The 15,682-nt window shown below is 42.0% G+C and overlaps 1 protein-coding gene across 3 annotated transcripts in view; it reads right to left on the reverse strand.

The window, feature by feature from the left end:
* Positions 1-15,470, reverse strand: part of SH3D19 (SH3 domain containing 19) — an 84,938-nt gene extending 69,468 nt beyond the window's left edge. For all 3 annotated transcript variants that reach the window (XM_071556088.1, XM_071556087.1, XM_071556091.1), the window contains exon 1: positions 15,162-15,470. In XM_071556088.1, the coding sequence (XP_071412189.1) occupies positions 15,162-15,279 (118 nt within the window). In that variant the 5' untranslated portion in view covers positions 15,280-15,470. The remainder of the gene's footprint in view (positions 1-15,161) is intronic.
* Positions 15,471-15,682: the final 212 nt, after the last annotated feature.

A 15,682-nucleotide genomic window follows, 5' to 3' on the forward strand; every position in this document is an offset into this window, starting at 1 on the left:
GCCTGGAGAAGAGGAGGCTCAGAGGTGACCTCATCACTGTCTAGAACTACCTGAAGGGAAGTTCTAGCCAGGTGGGGGCTGGTCTCTTCTCCCAGGCACTCAGCAATAGAACAAGGGAGCATGGGCTTAAGCTCTGCCAGGGGAAATTTAAGTTAGATATCAGAAAAAAATTATTTCCAGAGAGAGTAATCAGGTATTGGAATGGGCTGCCCAGAGAGGTGGTGGATTCACCATCCCTAGAGATTTTTAAACGCAGATTGGACGTGTCACTGAGTGCCATGATCTGGTAAATGGACTGGAGTTGGACCAAGGGTTGGACTCGATGATCTCGGAGGTCTTTTCCAACCCAATCCATTCTCTGATTCTGTGATTCTTCTTTTCAGCACTTCTCACAGGTAAGGAGACAGAACAGCACAAACTGATACCACTGTATGGAATCTACTATAAATTTTGTTCAATTTTATTAGGAACAGCTATGCAACAAACTCCATAAAAATGAACATCTATTTATGTATTTTAGAATTTTAACAGTAGAGTCCCTTATCAGTTGTTTAAAAGGCAGAAAGCTCAAGAAGAGATTAATGAGAGACTTGGAAGAAACTTTTAACATTTAGTTTATGTATAGCTTTCCCTTTACTACCAAAGGCCACCAAACGAGGACACAGTCAAAGTTTATAATTGTAAATGCAGACAGTTTTTATACTTGCTTTAAATTCTACAGTATGCTGTTTAATTCTGGAGCAGTACATTGCAGGGGAAGAAACAACATTAAAAGCCCCACCATGAAATTATACAAGTAGTAATGGAGTCTGTAAGTATAAAGCATTCCTAAAGTGGTTTTATATCTGGAGTAATGCTTCTTCTGCCACTCTTAAACATGACAGAGATGGCTGGGGATGGACCCCAACACATACCTGAGAACACACTGAACCTCTGCAGTTGAGTATTTAACTTTGAAACCTACTGACCACCATAAAGCATAAAGTTACCCAAAGACTATATTATTTAACTTTGTGAAGAGATTAAAAATATATTATAATCACCGTGAAAGCCTTTTGTCCACTTGTACAACATATAGGTGAAAAAAGGAATTTACTGGACACCAGAGGCCACATTTGGCAGTGCAACATGTGCTGTTGATTTGTTTTTGTGACTGAATTTCCACTCCCTCATTCTTGCTCCTACATTACTCCTGCATTGCAACAGCAAATGTGTGTGTGTATCAGTCTGAACATATGTGCCAGCATAAGAGGGGGCCGACACAGAAACAAAAAAAAAGGAAACAGACTGTGTAAGCTCTCACCACTTCTCAGAAAGGTTCATGCTGTTAAGAACCTAGACCAAACTCAGCACCAGGAACCAGGCTTGTTCAAGCCATAAATGATTAAACAAAGTATACAAGCAATCAAATACACCCATCATATACATATATTATCGCTCTTGTGCCTTCTACCAAAGTTGTTTAAGAAGGAAATTTAGGATACAGTTGTTCCTAAAGCTCCTTCTTCAAGAAATTATCAACTCCTGAAAGTACAAATCCCCACATCTTCATACAAAATCCCCCAGCTGATTATTGCAATGTAATTCTTAGACTATGCACTTCAGGTACAAGCAGACATAGGCATCCACACACCACCAAAATCACAGTGGGAGCTACTCTGGATGATCCCTACTACTTAATTTTTGATACTTTCATGAGGAAAATAACTAATTGACTCAACTTTTTAAGTGACCAAGATTTATAGCCACAAAATATGTTCTTCTCTAGGCATTCCAGAAATGTTAGATCCAGATTTCTGAAAAGCATTTTTCTGGTGTTGCTAGCACTGCAAGTAAAAGGAAATTATATTTCAAGAGCACTGGACTATTTTTTCTTCCCAAATCGGAGATTTAACATGATTCTGCATATTCCTCAGCTAGACCACAGAGCTCAGTCTTACCTATGTCTGCTTGCCATAGGGTAGTGATACATAACATGCAATAAATGCAATAGTTAGACAGGTGTGAACAAGCTTGTGCTTCTGACATTGTATTAACAATCTTCTAAACATTCATACATTACATGCAAACCCCAAATCTATTCAACTGTTCTTCTCCTCAGTTGTTTGCCCTGCCTGAGGACCAGCACATCCAGCATCAGAAGAGCCTCCAGCTTTGAACACCTGTGCGTAGGTGCACTCACCTGTCACAACATGCCCCTTACCACGCTAATTAGGGGCACTTTCCATGCTGGGAGACCTAACATATGCAGAGAGAAACACTGCTGTGGAGTGACTAAGGTAATAACGATAACAGGCTTCCTAAAAGTAATAAAAAGAACAATTTTCGTTAAGTTTTCCATAGGCCATGTTTTGGATTCTTTTCCTGTTGAACAAAATCCTAAACGTACATTCCTGGCCACACAGAGGATAATTTGAGGCTATGACTGCAGGGGATATCATTTCCACCATTTAAACAATTTCCTTTGATCTCCACAGTACAAAACTAGGTGTTGTACAAAGAGCCTTCGTTGTACACATTTCAGATAATCATTCACCATTTTTGAGAAGTCACACACTACCTTGTTAGTTTATTCTTGGATGTAAAACACTGCAAACTTCACCCTTCCCACCCTCCTGCCAACCCAACGATCCTATCCCATTGGATGATCACAGAACCACAGAATACTCTGAGTTGGCAGGGAGCCACAAGGATCACCAAGTCAAACTCTTAAGTGAATGGCCCACACAGGGATTGAACTCACAACCTTGGCATTACTGGCACCATGCTCTGACCACCTGAGCTAATTCAGATGAAAAATGTTCTGAATTTGCTAAACTGAAACAATATGTTTTCACTGTTGAGATGGCCAACCTCAGCAATGAGTCTCCAGTAAAATCTTATGCATTAAGCATTTAGAAGTTAAGTCATATTCAATGTGGGTGACACAGGGATTCACAATAAGTGCTGAATAGCAATTCAGAAGATAATCCAACTTCCCTATCATGGCAAATTAATTCAGCTTTAAAACAATCAAAAAATTTCTTTCTTGATTATTTCATCCTGTGAAGCCACTGACAGAATAAAGGTGATACTGCTTTCAATTTAGAAATCAGACATTAGAGTTAGTGAAACTAAGTGCATAGGTCTGTACTTTGGGAGAAATTTGGAGACTGGGGGAATGAAATGGCAGAGAGAGAAGGAAAACAGCAAATTAAAAAAAAAGGACTGGAAAACACTCAACCATAAAAAAACCCCAACAACTCTAAAAATAGAAGAAATGTACCAGGCAAATAACAGTATTTAGTTCTCTTAAGATACCACTGAAATACTCAATAGCTTGTTCTCTTGTGGTCTTTTGTCACTATTTATGGTAAAAAAATCTCCAAGCTGTCTACTCAGTTCACATAAAGACACCTAATGAGAACAGTCTTAAACCTCAATGACTTGGTTACAAGTACTAATTTTCTAGGGAGTGCATTTGAAATTAGCATATTCACAAAATACTTTTTCTTCAGTGACATTGATAATTCTGCCCAACACAGAAAAAATTCTAGGAAACTGAATGTAACAATTGCCTCTCACATGCACTGCGTTTTTCTGAAGTACTGTAAAGTGGATTACTCCCAAAACAGTCTCTTGCACTTTATCATCAAAGACTACAAGATCTAGAAACATCCTAAAAGGGATTAATGTGAAGGTACAAAAAATTGATTTATTTAGTGATGTTAGCATATACCAAAAAATAGTTGCAACCTCAGATAATCCTCGTCCATCAGCTTCAAGCACACACCTCAAGCCGTGCAACTCTAAGCTAGTATTCCACACAACAGGGAGCCCAGCATCCTCCTATTACTGAAGTAAGTAATGTTTTAATACATATTATTTAATAATGCAACGATTAGCATCCAGTTTTTTAGGATGTGAGTCACCTGGCATACTGAAGACATTTTACCGATGTGTGCAATGCTTTTATCCACATCTACTCCAAGGTAAGTGTTAAACACCTACCAAATCCCCTTTAAGGTACCTCAGAGTCCTCCATTGCTGGCCTAACGTGTGTCCTAACTCTGCCCACGTGTGCCCTTTGCTCCTGAAGGACCACCCTGACCAGAAGGCACCATGTACAGCTGCATTCCTTGCACCACGATCTCACGTTGTGCAGAAGGCCCATCTGCACAGTCCATCTGATCCCTCTGTGGAGTCCGTTGTGTCCATGGGAAGATGTAGGTGTGCAGACTCATCTGAACAACACTAAAGTTGGGTCTTACCACAACCTGAGATAGGAATTAGAAATGGAAGGCCAATGCAAACAGAGGGAGCACATCAGAAGTCCTGACTAATCGGTAAGAGAAGATTCCTGAGGAAGCCCACAGGTCCTCAGGCTTTGAAAAGGACAGAAAGATGCACCTACTGGACACCAGTGCCATTACCCTGGCACAGGCCCACTTGGCTAACCAATGTGAAACATGTCCTCCCAGGCTCCAAACCAGAAAATCACAGTGTTTTATAAAGACAGGACGGAAAAAAGACAGGGACACACAAGAAAACAGCAAGTTACAGAATAGAAACACCATCTGCTGTGATGAAAGAGAGACAGGCAACCCTTCCTAGGGTTTTATAAAAGCACAGGGCTTTTATACCATTTGGTAGCAAGTTCAAGCATGCTCAGCAAAAGTAAGTATGATTCACAACACACAGCTTTGTGTACTATTTTTCATTTAAAAACTGAAAACGTGGTTGAATTCCACAGAATTTACAAAACATATACAGATCATAATAAAAATACTGAGTTCCCTTGGTGTATAAAAAGAAAGCTGTGAGTCACAATTCTAAGAAATGTCTTTTAAACAACCACTCAGACAAATACACCTTTCATTTTTCACATGAGGCCCTTGTTCTATAGACAAAACTGATTGCACCTATTTCTGGGCTCCTGAGAAATTACAGTATTTCATAGAGTCTTCCCACCCACTTTTTTCCAAATGTTTGGTAATTGTACTTCTTCCTCCTTCCAACCTCTCAAAAACACACAGTAGGAAAAGCAGCTATTACAAAAGTAATTCTTTAACTACTTTTAGCCTTGACATGAGGCTAGTGCATCTTGTCCTCAGTCTTCTAAATACAAATTTCATTCATTCAGTTCCTATTCATGGTAACATGAAGGAGTTTCCATACTGTTCACTGGGAGGCTTCAAAAATCATATGGCAACTTAAAATGACCAAGGAAAAGGATGGCAAAGCCATAAGCATCCAGAATTTCTCCAAACAAAAAATCCAGTATTTACCACAGATAAACCCAGAGTTTCTGGGCACTCTGCTAATGCTGGCAGAAATTATTTCAATTCTTCGGTACCTTGGAGAAATACTTCTCCTTCCATGTGCTCCTTGACCTCTCTCCACTTCTGTGCACTCACCAAAAAGGCCTACAGATCCTGTCAGAGGCATCCAACATCTGTAAATACACTAATAAGTACCTCTACATTGCTATGGTGCCAAAATACCATAATGACACACCTCAAGTAAGTAGTTCTTGATAATGGATACACGAACATCAAGCCAGTGCACAGTAATTAGAGAAGTGAAACGTGGCTGATGTCATGGCACTCGCTACCATGGATTTCCCAGAGATGATATTGGTGAGCTACAGCAAGTTTTGCACACCAGCACAGAAAAAATGGATTTAGTCATTATGAAGTTAGGTCTGAATGCTGAATACATGAGGTCTGCAGCATGATCTCATCTCACTGTTCAGTTATATCTGTTCTCTGCTGGTAGTGACAGTCTTCCAAGACCTGTCTTGAGGTGCTTCCATAATGGACATGGTAGACTCCAGCAGGTGTCCAGCCTCAGGTGAACTGCATCATCCCAGTCTGGAGTTCACTGGGTGTTAAGTCAGACCTACTTGCACAGGTTGGTGAGCTTAAGACAAATGACCAGCATTTGCCATCAGTTAAACTGTGGCACCCGACAGTGCTGTTTGTTCCTCAAGCACGAGGCAGAGGAAGAGAGACTCCTTTTAAAACTTCTACTTTGATCACAAGTCCCACATTTCTATTAGTTTCTGTACCTAAATTTACAGAGCAGTTATAAAATGAATACAGCACACTGATGGAACAATTTATTATGAGAAAGTTATCAAATTATGAGCTTGTTTCCAGACATTTATGTCCCAATACTCCAACAGTGGGAGCCAACAGTATTGTAATAATGAATAACATCGCAGCACACTGTACACTCCAAAATTCTTCTAAATCATTTAGCACAGATGTGCATAACCTGAATCAATTTTCATGTACAGATCTGTGATATTGAGCACTCAGATTTTAATGCAAGGAATGCATGATGAATACAAGTTTATTACCTTAAGAAAACAAGTTATATTAATTTTAGCTTATCTCTTATAAACAAAATCAAAATGCTGTAACTGAAGAAAAAAATCAAATGGCCTCTTTTATGCACACAATATTCTGTCTAGAAGGAGAGTGGTTCAGAAACCCCTTCATAGGAAAAACAATGCTTGAAAATTTACCTAAGTTTTTAAGGAAGCAAATCACCACACTCCAGACCATATTAAAAATCAGAGTACAGACAAGAAATTTATCATCACAATTCAAGAACCAGTGACAAGAAATTTATCATCACAATTCAAGAACCAGTGAATATCCAGTAAAAACACCAATCTGGATGTAAAAGGTAGCAACTAATTTCTCATAATGAATAATCATGGTCCTTACTCTTGTGTAAGATCTGAAGACCAAAAGTCTAAGTGGATTCAAAAAAGGAATTGAGGAATTGAATTTGTGAAAGATAAATCCATTGCCAGTGATTTAGCAGGGCCTTTTATATGCAGCCCCCGAGAAGCTGCTAAGAAATTGACTGCAGAGGGGAAGGAGTCTCTCTTGGAAGTCAAAATTAAATCCTAGGAGGTGTTTCTTGCATAGTTTCCTGAAGTTATTCATAGGCAATTGTAAGGAATAGGTGACCTGAGAGGGTGAACCTTTTGTCTGACCCAGTACCACATTCCTAAGGACATGAAAATGATAAAATTCTTGGGTTTTTGGTTTGTGCAATGGGACACATGTGAACTACTATGGTGGCTCTGAAAGGCTGAGGGTGTGTGCCCTCCTAGTTACAGGAGTGACAGTACCAATCATTTGAAATCTTTAGCATGTTCTGATCCAATCACATTCTCTTCAAAAGCCTGAACAATCTGACTGAGGTAGTCACACACACACAAAATAAATACTATGATCCCTTATAAAGCTTAGGCAAAAGAAAGGCAGTAGGAAAGGAAGTGAACAGTAAAATCAGTTGCATTCAGCTTCTACTACATTTTCAGCCTTGCTGTCATGCAGTCCTTCAAGCTGGACCCAAATCCAGCCATAGAAAGCAGGGATAGATTTGTTTTGTAACACATCCAAGACTTCATAAACCAATTAAGCTCATCTTTGAAGCATCTTATTTAGAATTCCAATAACTTTTGTCAGAAGATTCTAAACTCTCATGTCAGAATGTCAAATTGATGTTTTTAGAATAACACATGCAATCCATACAAATCTCTACAGATTTACAACACCACCTGAAGCAATTAGTGTAACAGCACTACATCAGATGGTCAATTTAAAAATATTGTTATAAATAAAATCCTGAGTCTTTCAAAATTCATACAATGTGTTGAGGGGGGAAAAAAGGAAGTTTTCTTGCTATGTGCCATCAAGCACTAAACCTATGCTTTCCTGTAAAACTTATTTTTGCCCTTCACTGAAGGGAAGGATACTTGCCAAGCACAAACCTCAGATCAACAGAAGATATATTTTGTTCCCAAATCTGCTGTTGGAACGATTCAGTACCTCTGGTTCATACTGTTTTTCAAGAGCAGAGTATAAGCTCCTGGCCAGCAGTGAAAAGAATGCTTCCAGCACATTTTTTGTGTAGTCTGAGAACCTGAACAAGCAAGGCAGGACTGTGCAATGAGAAGGCTGGAGAGGCTGGACTTCTCCAGAAAAAAGGTGGCAAAGGAGCTGTTCAACCACAGCACACACCTACTTGTAGGGTAGCAACAAAGATCACAAATGCAAATTTCCTGGTGTTAGTGGACACCATTGCAATGGGCGTGCCTGCAACTGTGCCTTGGAAGGTTCAGGCTGAACAGCAGCAAAAATTCTTTCATTAGGAGTTAGTGCAGCACTGAAGCAGGTTACCTGCACAGGCTGTAAATCCCTTTCTTTTGGGTGACTTTTCCAGACACAGCCAGACAAAGCCTTGGATGGATGGATGGATCTAGCCTTGGCAACAGGCCTGCTTCAAGGAGACTGGTCTAGGTGACCCCAGGGCTCCCTTCCAGCCAACACTTCCATGGTCACAAACACAAAATCATCACAGCAAAGAAACTAAACTATGCTGAATGTAAAGTACTGTATTTAATTATAGATAATAAACATCAAGTGAACACATTTATGTTGAATTATTTTAGTGCTATCAAAATAGACTTTTATTTGGCACACATTGTATGAGATTCTTACTGAAATACACATAGAACTACATCAACTTTTAAAGGAGAGTCAAGACCACTACTCTGCTGTTTACATATTTTTCAATCAAGGTTATGTATGGCTTCCAAACAGATAAATCGTATTTAATACGTCTCATTAATTGCAGCTTAACTTGCCTCAGAAACTGCAGCTGCAGAGAAAGAAAAAAAATGGGGAACTACAAAACTTGAGAAACAGAATCGCACTGGAATGCTGAACTGATAGACTGCAAGGACACTTGGCAGAATGTCCAAGATAAGGCCAGCAGGAACCAGAGTAGGAGGAACAAAGCAAGCCAACTCATCAATCTAATATGCTAACTAGGTAAAAGGTAATTCTGGCAGGGGGAGATCGTGACCACAGCCACCAACCCAAGACACCCTTCTATATAAAAGCAGGTTGAACATGTGGACCAATCACCACAAGAAACAAAAGAGTCATTTAACCAATAGAAATAGAATATTAATTAATGCGAGAACTATGTAATTCATAGCCAATAAACATTAATGCCTTTGCTTGTTAAAACGCATAAATAATGAAAAGTTTTGATAATCGGTGTACTGGCTTTGTGGATTTGCCACCTAGGACTCCTTTCTGTGGTGCACTGTAAATAAATCAAATACCTCAACTCTTGTGTATTGATTGGTCTCTTGCACACCATGTGAAAGAACACACTTCAGAACAACAAAGGCTATACAGTCAAAAGCAAATATTGACAAATTTGTTCACAAATATTAACTTTTTTCCATCTATAAACAACAACCACTTTGGTAAAAGCTTCTTGCATGGAGGTTATGACCCTTTGCTGTCTATCCTCATTCTTAATGCACAACACTGCCTTACTTTTTGTTGCCTGGACAGGAAACGATTGCTTACAACGCAGGTAACAGCATGATTTGTGGGCAATGGTAACGCAATGGGTCATTCTCTGGCTACAAACTACCTCTCCATTAGTAATGATACATTTCTGTACATTGCTTTGGCTATAGCCTAAATGAAGCAGGTTTATTTCATCACTTAATAATGATACTTTGTTGATACTGTTGTCCTTCTACAGTTTCCTTGGCCAGGAAATCACCAGACTGGCTATCAAAAGTTATTCAGTTATTTTCCCTAGAGCGGCCTCCATTTTTAGAAGGGTTGTTTCTTCAGAGGACACAACACTCTTTGGGGTTCAGTCTCTAACCTTGGCCAGGTAACTGCAAGCAGGTTTTTTCTTGCCAATGACAGTACACCGGAATTTCAATGGTGTGGAATCTACATGTACAGGCTCTGTTATTTAACTTTCAGAAAAGTTTTAGTTAGTCCTGATATTTACCTCAAGCAAGCTACAGTCAAAGACTAAGAAATATAGTGGAAATGTGTGCAGTAACTTCAGTGAGCTACAGAAAATGCCTAGTCAGTAATCCTCTTAATACTTACAAGACACAACATACCAGCACCAGTCAGAGGTCATTACAGAAGAATTACACTGCTTGTGCTCTTTGCCTTTTAAATGTTTTACTGTGTGGTGCCTCAAGCAGTTACTAAAACTGAAATCCTTGGGTCTGCATTGGGACTGCCAAAACAAAACAGACTGAATCCCAGGGGAAAGAGGGAAGAGATGCTCAGCGGGCAATCTACTGCATGTGAGCCAACTGATTAAATAAATAAATTTAGAAATGAATAAGGGCACACGTCCTGTTTCCTCCCCTCCATGGCTCCTGTCAGCCCTCTCTTTCTTTAAGGGCTTCTTGCATACACATGGACAGAGCAGCAGATCATAGGTAGATTTTATGAATTTATTTAAGGCAGGTGATCTACTCTATTGAGATTTTTTTTCTCTTCTCTGAATTAAAGAGGACAAATGGTTACACTCAGTATGGACAAGCAGAATGATCTCCAGATCAGGACTGAAGGACACAGGCATGCAGACAAAGACATTTCCAGCTGAACAATTCTGACATCTGTTCTGCAAGATGCAGATCTTTCCACTTCTGAAAAGTAAGATTTAGTTAAGCAACTAACTCTTAGAATCACCCTTCTCCTAATCATGCTTTTTCTCTGCTCCAAGGTTGCTGGCACACCTTGGGAAGGACTAAGGTCGAGTTGTTCTTGTTATGACCCGGTGAACCCCCAAGGACATCATCACTGAAACAGTCTCAGACTTAAGGATTCCATGAGGAATTTCAGACCATCTTATTCTTTACTTCCTAAGGTCAAACACATATTTTTGCATTAACATGGAACAACTGCTGAGCATTCTCGTATTCTTCATTTATCTGTAAAAAGTCCACCAGGCCTGCAAATTAATGTTCACTGAATTTTGTCAAGACACACTATACAAGGGTAGCCCCATAACCTCTCAGCATGCTGAACAGTGAAATATTCAGCTTTAATTTGTTATATTGGACACAGCTCATTGTTCTCAGCTTCAAAACAAGACAGCACCAGTTTGATGTGGGAGTTGTGGGAGCGGAAAGAATTGATCCAACTCTGAACTAGACCTTGTTTTGGCAAAAAAAAACCCAAAACACTCAGTCAATTAACAGACCAAAAATAGGTTATTTCAATCATAATCTAAAATTACCCACTAGAGTTGAAAAGGTTCCAGGAAACATCTCAAATACTATGGAGAAACAGAGGAAGAGGGGAAAAAACCTCCAACAAAACACAATCCAGAGATGTTTCAATCAGCATAGCAGAACTCGTATGTAAAATTTACAGCCGCCATATCGGAACAAGCCACAGACAAGCATTTGTGATAAGTAAAACAGAGCAACATTAATTTAAATCAAAGCCTTTCCTTGTACTATTGACCACCTGTGCTTTTAACCACACATTACAGTACAAATCACAATAGGTCTTCATTGTCAACCCAAATGTCATTACTGGCTTCTATATTTGGCAATTTGATTTTATTTTTACGTAGAGAAGTATCTGCCATGTCCATAATGGGCTATTCTTTCTCAAGGAACACTGATCAGAATTCAAAGTGAAACAATGCAGATACTGAATGTATTAAAAATGTCTTGTGCACTTTAGGCAACATCACAATACTGGGGTATTCAGCTCTAATGTGGCACCGAGGACACATAATTAACCAATGCAGTTCATAACTAAAGTTCACTATATTCACTATAAACTCTCCTGCAAGTCTGCTTACTTTATTCAGTAGTCACTGAATAAAAAGCTAATGATAAAAGGAAAGGACACCAGATTAAGGCCCTAAGTTAGACTGGAGAGAACCTGCAAGTCTATGGAAAAATAAGATTTTAGTGGGCCTTGTTGTTGTTCTGGTTTGTCTGGAATTTTTTGTTTCCACTTTATTAAAAACAAACTATATAAAAATACTAACATTCTAAATTAAAAAAAATCCAGTAAAGATCCTGTGGTCTCTATTACTTCCTGGAACAATAATCTATGTGACAGAAATATGCAACAAGGGAGGTAGAAATCAATCACATTATTTAACTTCCTTATATTGCAGTAAGAAACCCTAAAGGTTTCCACAAGACTGGCTTCCTTTACCACAGCAGTGGTATGACCGTATGATTTGGTTTTAATGAACCAATGAGGCTACTTTTATTCTTCTCAATTTTTGAAGAATAGTTCTCCTCTCTGTAACTTAAAAAACCTATACATATATTAAAAAAAATCAATCAGCATTTTCTTAAAGCAAAAAACTTTTCATTAAAAGAGTCTCAAATTGCTCTACCTAATATCTTCTCACAGGTTTTCCAGAACATGCAAAATAAAAAGCTTCTTTGAATGCAGGTAATGTAATCCATGACATGGAATCATGGCATGCAGTTGGTAAAAATAGGCAGTCAGACAAGTCACCTGAGCTATCTACAACCAACCCCTGGATAATATTGATTTTGCCCATCTCATCTGCCCGCATCTCCAAGTTTTCAAACGCTGCTTTAACATCAGCTCTGGCACTTGTCTAGTGCTTAAGTGTCTTTGGCTCATTAAACCAGCAAAAAGTCCCCCAACACAATCCAGCAAAACACCCAAACCAATCCACTGCCCAGCGAACCAAATAAAAGAAACCATGAGTAAGGCTCTGACAGCTCTCAGGCTGCAGTTTCACAGCAACCTAAGCCAAACTCACTTCTGACTGGCACAGCCTCTTACCTCCCTCTGGCTGCATGTTCCTACTCTTTCCCTTGTGCCAACTTCAACATTCATCCAAACCTGTGCAAAACCATTCCAGTGAGCTGAATCAGCAGGCTCCCATCCACTGAAGAGAACTAGAAAAATACTCCACTGCTTGGCCAATGCACCAGAACAGGCTGGTGCAGGTTGTAGCAAGCACAAGGGCTCCAACAGAGGCCGCAGCAGCCACCCAGTCAATCAGCCCAGGCTGCCACCAAACCACAATTTCAGTGACTTCACTCATCAACAGGCTGGACAAGCAGCAGAGCTGACACACAGGAGAGAACAGAAGTGCACATCCACAAAGGAGATCACACCTCTAGAGCAGCAGCAAGCTGTCACATTAGTTTAGCTGGCTTCATCCTACAGCATGAGGCGTAGCACAACTGTGACTAGCTTCAAGGGAAAATATTACTTCCGTTCCAGAGCCTCCTGTGCTCTGGTTCTCCAATGAAACAGTGCTCATTATATGTCTGAAGGTTTAGTAAGTCAGAGGCGTTTGTGAACTTTCACCTTTCAACTCCCACTTTGCATACATGCCTGGCACGTGCAGGACAAAGGTGATCAACTGCCCTCACTCATTTTCATGCATAAGCAGAACATACCAGAAATTTTAAATTGCTTGCTTCACAATTAGTTTAACAGACCGAAATGCTTAAATTGACAGTCTGCTAAGGTGCAACTACATTGCTTAAACCCCACCAAAATACCTAGCAGGCTTATTTAACATCTATTTATATTACTATTTTGGCTGTGCAACCACACATTACATGCAAAAAAAACCCCACTTATTTTCAATAGGTTTGTAAATAAAAGTATGTAAATAAAGGTCAAGTAAGGCAAGAACAGCAAACTCATCCACCTTAGATGATATTCTTCACGGATGCCTTGAGCCCTCATGATGTTTTCCAGTGTAGTCTTGCAAACAGATGGCAAGGAGGCGAGATAGCTAAAACAGAATGCCATTCATTCACACATACTTTACACTAGTAAGGTAAGCACACAGTGCTGGGCCTTTTTCAAGGGTGGTTGTCCGGACAAAACACTAATAAGAACTGAAAAAAGGTCATGGGCTTTTTATTACTGATTGTCGCATTGTGTCAAAGACAAATTCTGGGAACAACCTTTGTTCCACAAGAAGGCAGCAAAGGTTATATACATACATAAACTGTAGAACCAGCTCCGTGTCTTCCACTAATAGAAACCTCAAAAAGAAACACCTTTAGAAAACAGATACCATAGCCAACAGCATGAACTACTGAGGAAACCATACAGGAACCAACACTGGGGGTTTTTTTGCACTCTACCCTGGACATGGCAAAACCCTGCACACATTACCAGCCACAATAGTTTCAATGGGGTCCTTCTAATCCTGCATCTGCCCAGATAGGCAGTGACATAACTTGGGCCATTGGAAGCCACAGGGCCTCCCTGCTGCAAGTTTTCCTCTGTGATTCCTCAAGTTGCTGTACCTTTGTCATCTACAAATGGACACTTAATTTCTTGTTGCTGAAATGGATGCAAAACCATACAAATTGTGGCCATAGTGCTACAGTTGTACCATAATTGTTAAAAATCAGAATATTTGGAATTCAACTTTAACTACGCAGTGTGGCTGAGATTTTACCTGGAAACAGACTTTAGGAAAATGATTCATTTTGGAGGGGATTCTACACAGACAGAAAAAGAAATGCTGCGTTCAGACCTCAGTGACTACAGAAAAGTGACATGTGCGTTGCCCCTCAATTAACAATGATGTCTGAATTAATACTTTCAGTTGCTGCCAGGGTCCACGGGAGTTCACCATTTCAAATACAACCTTGCGCTGTGACCTCCAGGTCTCTCCATGAAAATGTATCAATTTGCTGTCTCCCAAGCTCCATGCCTTCTTGTACACACTGATTCTTGCCTCCTGTCTGCCAGGGCCTGCTGTCCATACCTACATGGAAATGGCTACATGTGGACAACCTTAGTCTCTAGATGTTCCTCCACCCTGGTACTTTGAATCAAAATCGGCATTTAATTTCCTGATAGGGCAGCCCATGCATCTGCACGTGTGTGTGGTGTCCAGCGCATGGCCACGTTAGCATCAGATTGGCGAGACACTGAAGAGGCTGCCCAGGCCAGTTGTGGATGCTCCATCCCTGGAAGTGCTCAAGGCCAGCCTGGATGGGGCTTTGAGCAACCTGGTCTCGTCGCAGGTGTTCCTGCCCACGGCAGGGCGGTTGGAACCAGATCACGTTCAAGGCCCGCTTCCAGCCCAAACCATGGCATGACTGTGTGACCGGCTCGGAACAGGAGCAGCTCCGGGGCTGTGCCCGGCAGGGCGGCCCGCGGGCACATGCCTGGGCTCGGATGCACCTGAGCGGAACCGCGCCGGCCTCGGGCCGGGGCCGGCACAGGTCGGGGCGGCACCGCCCGGCCCCCGACAGGCATGCAGACCCTGCGATGGGCCAGGGCCAGCCCGGAGCCAGCGACGCCACGGCCCGCCGCGCCCCCGCGCCTCACCTGCCGCCGAGCTCAGCGCGGCTCTGCGGTGCCTCCTGCCGAGCTCCCGCAGCTCCTCCTCATCCTCCTCCAGCCTCCAGGCTTCGGCCATCGGCGGCGAAGCGGCGGGCGGCAGCATTTAGGAAGCGGGGGTTGCCATGGCCGGCGCGCTGTCCCCGGCGCGGCCGCCCGGCTCCCGGGCCCGCCCCGCACCTGCGCCCTCTCGGCCGCGCCGCTGCCCGAGCCCGCTCTGCGCTCCTGCCGGCGGGGCCAGGCGGGAGGGGACGCGGCCTGCCCTGCCCATCCGCGGCTCTCCGGCGGCAGCAGGAAACCCGGCGGCCGACTGGCACCGCCACAAAAGGGGGCGGAGGAGGCGGCGGCGGGGGGAGGTACCTGGCGGCCGCTCCGGGCAGCCCCGCTTTGGGCACCCCGGGGGCACCGCGGGGGCACCGGCCGGGCCGGGCCGGGTCGTGAGAGCCCTGCGCGGGGGAGCGGGGCTGCCAGCGCAGCCTCCCTCACGACGGGGGCAGGGACGTGCCCAG

Source organism: Pithys albifrons, chromosome 5 (assembly GCF_047495875.1).
Source record: "Pithys albifrons albifrons isolate INPA30051 chromosome 5, PitAlb_v1, whole genome shotgun sequence".
Taxonomy (NCBI): Eukaryota; Metazoa; Chordata; class Aves; order Passeriformes; family Thamnophilidae; genus Pithys; species Pithys albifrons.